The 9,423-nt window shown below is 44.8% G+C and overlaps 1 protein-coding gene across 1 annotated transcript; it reads left to right on the plus strand.

The window, feature by feature from the left end:
• The first annotated feature begins 2,202 nt into the window (after nt 1-2,202).
• Nucleotides 2,203-8,450, plus strand: LOC127229124 (procathepsin L). The gene is made up of 8 exons (XM_051194122.1): nt 2,203-2,358; nt 3,239-3,375; nt 3,930-4,052; nt 4,149-4,295; nt 5,222-5,446; nt 5,647-5,809; nt 6,984-7,101; nt 8,051-8,450. The coding sequence occupies exons 2-8, from the start codon at nt 3,250-3,252 to the stop codon at nt 8,151-8,153; spliced, it is 1,005 nt and encodes a 334-aa protein (XP_051050079.1). The 5' UTR covers nt 2,203-2,358; nt 3,239-3,249; the 3' UTR covers nt 8,154-8,450.
• The last annotated feature ends 973 nt before the right edge of the window (nt 8,451-9,423 follow it).

Here is a 9,423-nt window from a genome sequence, read left to right on the forward strand (position 1 = left end):
TTGCCTTCGATTTAGTTTTTCACTAAGCGTTTACACATAGGCACAGTACATCCATCCGTGTGTATGTATGCCACAAGTGTGCAGACACTTGCAGAAGCCAGGAGAGGGCATCATATCCTCCTAGGAGTTACAGGCAGTTAGGAACAACAGTTTGGGTCCTGGGAACTGATCCAGCTTCCTCTGGAAAAGCCGAGCCAGCACCTCATTCTTGTTTAAAAAACAAAACTAGAAAAGGACTATGGGGCAGATAAGAAATGTTTGTTTTCTATTTTTTCTTTAATGAATATGCTTTTTGTTGTTTTATGAAACAGGCCTCACTATGTAGCCCTGGTGACCTCACTGAATAGTCTTGGTAGCCTCAAAATCATAGAGAACCACTGGTTCTGCCTCCAGAGTGCTGAAATCTTCCACCGGGCCCAGACCGAATATGCTTTAGAAAAAAATTTTGAAGACACTTTTTATTAAAAACTCACTTTGCATAGATGTGCATGTGCCAACAGCCCATAAGAAAGCCAGAGGACAACTTTAGGGAGTTGGATCTCTTTTTTCATCATATAGATCTCTGAGGTTGAATTCGGGTCCTTAGGCTTAGCTTCAGGCAACCCTAACAATTAATCTCACCAAGCCCTGAATATGACTTTTAAAATTATTATTATGTGTGTGGGGGGGTGTTTTCAAGTCAGGGTTTCTCTGTGTATCCTTGGCTGTCCTTGAACTCACTCTGTAGACCAGGCAGGGCTTGAACCCAGAGATCCACCTGTTTTTGTCTCCCAAGTGCTGGAATTAAAGGTGTGCATGACCACTGCCTGTCAAAATTATTTCTTAAAAAGTACTATTCTAGCCAGGTGGTAGTGCACAGGCCTTTAATCCCAGAACTTGGGAGGCTGAGACAGGTAGGTCTCTGTGCGTTCAAGGCAAGCCTGGTCTGCAAAGCAAGTTCCAGGATACCCAGAGCTGTTTTACAGAAAAAAACCCCGTCTTGAAAAACCAGATAAGTGGGAAAAAAAAAAATACTATGTTAAACTTCATTATAAAAGACATTGCAAGTTTTAAAATCACATATTGAAATTAACCAAACTTAAAGATTATTCAACTCAATGAACTTCTAAACAGAATAACCAATGGAAAAAAATTCTTATATGACAAAAAAAATTACACTTTTCTAAATTATTGTCCTTAAATCCTTACTTACATAATGTGTTTTCCCTCCTATCCAAATAATTTCTTCAAGCTACACAACTACAACCTTCATATTAAATATTACTCCTCTGGACTGAGGGGCAGCTGGGAGATGGAAACTGAGGTGCATAGAATCAAAATACCTTGTGCGGCTGTAGTGTTCCACACCTTTAATTACAACATTTGATTAGCAGAGTCAGGAATACCCCTGAGTTCAAACCCAGCCTGGTCTACATAGTGAACCCCTATAAACCCTGTCTAAAACAAGTATGTATACATTTCCAGCGAATGTATTGAATTCCAGAAGAAGCATTTTAAGATTAAGGAAAACAATTCATAATGCAGAGTAGAAGGGAAGGAAAAACAGTTTTTCATCGTTCTCAATCCGTTTTCTTTTTTAGCCACCACCCAGCACACACACAGAGAGGAAGAGAGAAAGACAGAGACATAGAGAGAGGGAGGAGGGAGAGGGAGGGAGGCAGGGAAGGAGGGAGAGGGAGAGGGAGAGAGAGAGAGAGAGAGAGGCGCCTGCCACATGAATAATTTCTAGTAGACTTGAGAGAAAGGCTCCTGGGGAGCAATCCCTGTTTAGGTAAGGCAGGAAGTGCGGCGAAAGGAGAAGATACATGCTGACCATGGCTCCATCTTATTGGATTTATTTTCCCCCATCTCTGGATTGTTCTAAATTCCATAAAGCCCCCTCAGACTCTGCCTTCTTCCACTTAGACCCAGCTTTGCTGTGGGCTGAACAGAAATCACGGGACTATATAAGCTCTCCATCCTGCAGATTTTAATTCAAAACTCTTAAGAGTAAAGAAATAAATAAATAAAAGCGGTGGGGGGGTGAGAGGATATTCCGCAGCAGACCTTTGCTCCGGAGTCTATCTTATTAGACCGAGGCACCGCGGGACACCGACCCTCCAGGGAGGAGCTCGGCCCCCCGGCGATCACAAGGCTGGACAGGTTAGGACCCGGCGGCGTCACGCGCCCGGAGTCCCGTGGGCCCCGCCCCCTGGGCAGGCACAGCCAATGATGGTGCGGGGGCGGGGTCTGCCGGGGCCGCAGCCTGGGAGGCTTTAAAGCCGGAGCCCCGCGCTGCTCTCCCAGCTTTTCGGACCTCGGCGACCTCCTTGCATCTGAGTTTGCAGAGAACTTGTAAGTAGCTGGCGGCCGCCTCAGGTGAGTGACCTCAGCGGGCCTAAACGCTGCGCGAACGGATGTCGGGAGAAAAATGCAGAGCCTGGGGACCACAGCATCTGCAACCGGTTCTGGGGACCCCAGGATGGGCCAGGACCGCGGGGTGGGGTGGGGGGAGGTCCTCGGCCTCCCCGGAGTGACGGGCCCGTGTTGCCGAGCAGGGTCGTCGTCAGGCCGCGTGACTTCGGGCCTGCCGGGACCCGAAGGGGCAGCAGGACCCCCTCAAGCCGGTCACGGGGCCCAGGGCTCCCTGTGCCGCCATAACACCCGTGGGCGGTGGCTGCGAGGGCGGAGCGGACATCAAGCCCCCGGTCCGCCTCAGCCTGGCACCTAATCCGAACCAGGATCACCCAGGGAGGTATCGCCTTGAGGCGTCCTCAGTTCTGACCGGTCTCCAGCCATGCATTACTTAAAGTGTGAGATGGCAGCCTGGGGACTCTTGGGGTCACCCAATATTGTCAGTAAACGACCCGGACCATGTTGCCCCCTGAAGTTTCTGAGACTACCATGATGGCATTGTAATTACTGTAATGGAAGAGTTTATCCCAGTTCCTGTGCCACTAGGCAAGATGTCTTCATTTCTTCAGTAGCTTAATCGAGTAACTTTCAAAGATTAATTCCTGGCTTGTTTTTCTCCACTCACACCCACACTTATTAACACGTGTAAAGAAAGACGTTTCTGCCCTGTTAACGGTGGTTTTAACTATTTCAAATGAACTGGTTTGCTGCTGGGCTGGTGGCTCGTGACTAAAATCCCAGCGCTTGAGAGCCGGGGCCAAGTAAAAGAGTTCAAAGCTAGCCTGAACTACATGAGACCCTGTCCATGAAAGAATCCTCATTTCCTCTTCTTTTCTTTCCCTAGGTGTTTGAACCATGAATCTTTTACTCCTCCTGGCTACCCTGTGCTTGGGAACAGCCTTAGCCACACCAAAATTTAATCAAACGTTTAATGCACAGTGGCATAAGTGGAAATCCACATACAGAAGACTGTATGGCACGGTTTGTAATGTTTACAGTGTCTAGAGAAACTGGCCCTCCTCCCTTGGTACTTTATAGACAGATAGTAGCTCTAGAAGCCCAATCACACACCCATTGTTAATAGAGTAGAGAATATCCCTGTTGCATGCTTTTCGGGAGGAAGGATGCTTTCTGTGGTGTGGCTATTTATTTATAGAGTTATATATGGTGTTTTGCTTGCACCTATATCTGTATCCTGTGCATCCTGGAACTAGGGTTAATGGATGGTTGTGGTTTATATGTGGTGCTAAGAATTAAACCGGGGCCCTCCACAAGAACAAGTGGTCTTAACCACTGAGTCGTCTCCCCCAGTCCCTGCCCCAGCTCCCCCTGTTTTGAGTGGGGGGAAACAGGGTCTCACTGTTAATTCTCACTGTCCTAGAACTCACTGGAGACCAGGCCAGCCTTGAACTCACAGAGGTTCACCTGCCTCTGCCTCCCCAGTGCTGAGATTAAAGACATGTACCAACAACATACCTGGCTCCCCCTGGGTTTTTAACAAAAATAAAAATGGCCAGTCCCGTGTTTGCTTCTAGAATGAGGAAGAATGGAGGAGAGCGGTGTGGGAGAAGAATATGAAGATGATCGAGCTGCACAATGGGGAATACAGCGAGGGGAAGCATGGCTTCACCCTGGGGATGAACGCCTTTGGTGACATGGTGAGTGTGGTGGGATGTGACATCTCCGTACCTTCTCTGTATCCTTTTTACAAAAGTGTCTCACCTTCTCAACTTTGTGTTTGCGTTTCCCGGAAGACCAATGAGGAGTTCCGGCAGTTGGTGAATGGCTATAAGCACCAGAAGCACAGGAAGGGGAAGGTATTTCAGGAGCCCCTGATGCTGCAGCTACCCAAGTCTGTGGACTGGAGAGAAAAAGGTTGTGTGACTCCCGTGAAGAATCAGGTATGAGGGGTAGAAGAAGTCTCATGTTGTACAAACGTGATCCCCAGAGTCCACACTTGGAAGAGTGTGGTAACACTTATAATGCCAGTAAACAGGAAGCAAGACGCATAGGCTCCCCGGGCTTACTGGATGAATCAATGAGTTCCAGCTAAAACTGAGACAGCCTGTCTCAGAAAACAAGGTCGATAGTGACTGAGGAGCAATATCCAAGGTTGGCCTTTGGCACACATACACCCCTAACTAACCCTTCCCCCCAAAAGAATCAGGTGTGACCGTGCCTGGTTCATACCTTCTCCCACAGAAAGGCCATGAAGGGACTGGAGTTTGCTTTGCTATGATGTAGTGTGATATGTAAGGTCTTTATTATTATTATTCCTTGGCAGTTTTATGCACTCAGCCCCTGATATTCCCCTCTCAACCATACCAACACCACCCACCACTCCCAGTGAGTCTCCATCACACCCTCATGTCTTTTTGTTTTGTATCCCATGGAGGTTAACCAGGGCCACCCAGCCTGCCATACACATAGGTGTGACATAGCTATCCACCCACTAGATCATGGGCAACTCAATGTTAACATCACTGAAGATAATGACTGCCTTCCCGCAGAGCCATCAACTGCCAGTGGGTCCTCCAAGACGGACCAGGCCCCATTAGACCCTGTGTTCTCTGTGCTTTAGCCTTGACCCCACACAGTATTTTGATCTGTCTTGCTCCTTGGCATATTACACCTTTGGAGTATGAAACAGGGTCTCACTAAATAGCCCAGCCTGACTTCAAACTCAGAATCCGCTTGCTTTAATCTCCCAAGTGGATTTCGGTCATACATTGCCACACCCAGCTTCCTGTTTACTGTCTTTTAAAGTATGTAAAAGCTGTTGGCTATCTTTTTCTTGTAAATCACTCACCTTTTTTTCTCTTTTCAGGGCCAGTGTGGTTCTTGTTGGGCTTTTAGTGCAACTGGGGCCCTAGAAGGACAGATGTACCTTAAGACTGGTGTACTGAACTCCCTGAGTGAACAGAACCTTGTGGACTGTTCTCGGGCTGAAGGCAATCAGGGCTGCAATGGTGGCCTGATGGATTTTGCCTTCCAGTATGTTTTGAACAACAAAGGTCTGGACTCGGAGGAGTCCTATCCCTATGAGGCAAAGGTAATTGGTTTGTTTCATCTCTGTTTTATCAGACACAGTTTTCAGAGTTATACTTTGTGGGTAATTAACAAACAGCATTCTGTTTTGAGGGATGGTTTGTGAGTATTGATCTGACATTGTGAGCTGCAGATTGCTGTTCCTAGAACTCTTGTTCTAAAAGGTAAACAGTTGTAATCAAGTCTCTCCTTTATCTTTCAAAGGATGGAACCTGTAAGTACAAACCTGAGTTTTCTGTGGCTAATGACACAGGATACGTGGATATCCCTCAGCTAGAGAAGGCACTTATGAAGGCCGTGGCAACTGTGGGGCCTATTGCTGTCGCTATAGATGCAAGCCATCCATCTTTCCAGTTCTATAGTTCAGGTAATTGTTAAATTAGTGCCACCTTGCCTTTGGGGATGAGCTTTGCTTTCCAGAACAGTTGGGATTTTGAGTCTGCATTTAATGTATAGATGTTTCTATTTGACCTATTGGGCATTTCCAAGGTTTATCTTAATTATGTTGGGGGGATTGTGCATGTATGTGCAGGTGTCCTAGAATCCTGAAGTATCAGATCCCCTGGCACAATTGTAAGCCACCTACTATGGGTGCTGGAACCAAGCTCAGGTTCCCTGCAAGAGCAGTGAATACACTTAACAACTGAGCCAACTCTCCAGCACCTTCCTCTTTTTAAAAATTTAATGCATGCATATGTATTATGCTTTGCATGCATATGGAGATTAGGGGACAACTTTCAGGAATCAGTTCTTTCCACTGTGTATGGTCCCAGCATCAAACAGGCCCTGAGCCTCGTTAACAGGCATCTTTACTTGCTGAGCCATCTCATCATCTGAAATATTTCTGTAAATATTGTGAATTACTTCTATAGATAGAACCTAATTTACCTAACTCTTCAAAAGATTTTTTTTTATTATTATTATTGCTATAAGGACTTTAAAGAGCATGTTGTTCAATCATAAGGGGAGGGGAAAAAATGTTTGCTCGTCCATAAGCTTTCTCTTTAGATTTAAGAGTAATGGGTTTTGCTTATTGGTATGCTAGCTAGAATATGGATCCTATCACCATAGGCTTTAAAACAATTGAATTTTTTTTTTTTAATTGAGTGAGGATGTCACTCAGCTGATAGTGTTGCCTGGCGTTCTTGAAACCCTGGTTCAATCACAACACCACATAAGCCAGACATTGTAGTTCATTCCTGTAATCCCAGCACTCAGAAGGCAGAGGCAGGAGGATCAGGCAGTCAAGCCCATCCTTAGCTTCATAGCAGGTTGGAGAGCAGCTTGGACTACATAACATTGTCTCAAATACTGAGATGGGATTTCATTATTACCACCCTGGCTGGCCTAGAACTCTCCATGTAGACCAGGCTAGCCTCAGATACCTGTCTCTGCTGTGCTGGGATCAGGGCATAGCCACTATTATTTTTTGACTAACAACTTATATAGAATTTGGGATCTGTAATATTGTGGGGGACAGGGTGGGTGGCTGTCCTATGGTGACTGGAACCTCTTACTCCATGTTCATTTAACTCTGCCAGGCATCTACTTTGAACCGAACTGTAGCAGCAAGGACCTCGACCATGGCGTTCTGGTGGTTGGCTATGGATTTGAGGGAACAGATTCAAATAAGAAAAAATATTGGATTGTCAAGAACAGGTAAGACTCTAAATATTGTATTTTAAATTGAAAAGAGAATTCTTTTGAGGGGGAATCCATATTTAGATGCAAGTCCACAGACGTTCAGATTTTAAAATCCTGGAAATCTTTATCATATTTAGAGTTGAAGTATTTGTGTTTAAGATTCTGGACAAAGCTTGTTGAGGGAGATTTATACATATTTGTAACATTGAATTTCCAAGTTTGGCCCCAAAATTTCACTAAGGCTGTGAGACCTTTGTAATTTTAGCCTGTTTTTCTTTCTCTAGTTTTCAGCAAGAGATAGCCAGCAGAAACCTTAACCCTGTGTTATCTGCTACCTCCCTGTGTTATCTGCATTTTGCTCTCAGCAGCCTTAAAGCCTGTCAGAATTAAGTCTCACAACTAATTATCTTTCATTGAGATAAAACATAACCTTGGAATTGGAGACATAGCGTTCTGTTAGAATCTTAGTTTGCCTCATTTTCCTCTTAAAAGTTAAAGAGGGTGCTAAGGGCGTAGCCCCATTGGTAAAGTACTTGCCTAAAGTATGCAGAACTCTGGGTTCGCTCTCCAGCACCACCACGTAAAACCTGGTATGGTGCGTGCACCTGTATCCCAACACTGATGGAGGTAGGAGGTCCAAGAATTCGAGGGCATCGTCTTTTAGCGAATGAGTGAGGTTAACTTTGGCTACGCAAAACAGGGCTGAGGCCTATGATTCAGTGGATAAAGTGCTTGCCACTCAGTCCCGGCACCCACATAAAAGCCATATATTGCAACACACAACTGTATGCCCAGTGTAGGGCAGTGGGGGGGGGGGGGCGGGCTGTGCGCTCCAGGCTCAATGAGAAATCCTATCAAGAAAGGAAGAGAGTGAGGGGAGACAGGAAGGAGTGTCTCACTCACAGCTGTCTTGTTTTCAAGGTTAATTATTAATCATTCTCATATTTCCTTGAATCTCTTTCAGCTGGGGTTCTGAATGGGGTATGGGAGGCTTCTTCCATATAGCCAAAGACAAGAACAACCACTGTGGAGTTGCTACTGCGGCCAGCTATCCTACTGTGAATTGATGGAACGTGGTAATTAAAGACGTATGGGTACTAAGTCTGAAGGGATTTATCTTAAAATTGACCAAACCCTTACTGAGACTATAGTACTTGAATCATTGAAGATCCAAGTCATGATTCGAACTCTGTGACATTTTTACATGGGTTAAATATTTACCACTACTTAAACTACTCTTATACACAGCTTTATAATATTGAACACTCACTGCCCAATTCTGAGTCTGGAATATTTGTTTTGTAAAGGATGTATAAAGCTTTGTTTAGCTTTTAAAAATAAATTTTAGTTCAGTGTGTATATAAGTGGGACTTCCTTTTGTAATGTGTTGACAAGACTTGGCTTGGGGTGTCCTGATACAGCATGAGAAAAGTGACAGGTGCTGCTGGGGCCGCCTTATTTTAAGGACACATAGATTTTGTCTACCTCCTCCGTTTCCCATCAGGGATGTGTAAGTGAATCTAGATCATGGGGTGATTGGATGTGTGTGCATAGGTCAAAAAATAACTTGGAGTCAGTTCTTTCCTTATACATTATTGGTCCTAGGGATCAATCTGGTTGTCAGGCTGGCCACAAGTGCCTTTTAACACTGAGCCATCTTGCCAGCCCCACTGGTTTTAAGTGGCATATAATTGCACATGTTTATGAAATACAGTAGAATGTTTTGATACATGTATAATATGAAATAATTGGATAGGGCTAATGAGCTCACCTCAAATATTTTATCACTTTAACTTCTTTAGCTGTTTTTAAAGTACATAGCATATTACTGTTAGAAACAGTCTTATTTTGTAGTCTAGGCTGGCCTTAAACCAACATCCCCCTCCTTCAGCCTTCCAAGGGCTAAAATAATAAGCACGTATTATTATACCCAATCTTAAGTCTTATTCTTTTGGATTTGTTGAGTTTTGCCAGATGTAAGAGCAAAGTGTTCCACGCAGTGGTTCTCAACCTTCCTAATGTTGTGACCCTTTAATACAGTTCCTCATGTTGTGGTTACCCCCACAACCATAAAATTATCTTTGCTGCTACTTCATAACTGTATTTTGCTACTGTTACAAATCATAAGTTTGCCAAAGGAGTCTTGAACCACGGACTGTTGTAGAGAGTGAGCAGGCATTCAGACTCAGATGTGTGGGCTTTACATTTCGGTTGCTTCACTGACTGGAAGGGGTTAGGTGTGAGGAGGTTACAAGAGCACCTCCCTACATTGCTGGTGAAGACCACAATACTGCTTCATAGTTCGAGAACAGACCAGACAGGGTTGCTCGGACACTT

This window comes from Phodopus roborovskii, unplaced genomic scaffold (genome assembly GCF_943737965.1).
Source record: "Phodopus roborovskii unplaced genomic scaffold, PHOROB, whole genome shotgun sequence".
Classification (NCBI taxonomy): Eukaryota; Metazoa; Chordata; class Mammalia; order Rodentia; family Cricetidae; genus Phodopus; species Phodopus roborovskii.

What these genes read in the sequence shown, in the direction of transcription:
- LOC127229124 (XM_051194122.1), top strand. Translation starts at nt 3,250, where the DNA reads ATGAATCTTTTACTCCTCCTGGCTACCCTGTGCTTGGGAACAGCCTTA. An exon ending in TGAACGCCTTTGGTGACATG is followed by an intron (nt 4,053 to 4,148) that starts GTGAGTGTGGTG and finishes GTTTCCCGGAAG; the next exon opens with ACCAATGAGGAGTTCCGGCA. An exon ending in TATTGGATTGTCAAGAACAG is followed by an intron (nt 7,102 to 8,050) that starts GTAAGACTCTAA and finishes AATCTCTTTCAG; the next exon opens with CTGGGGTTCTGAATGGGGTA.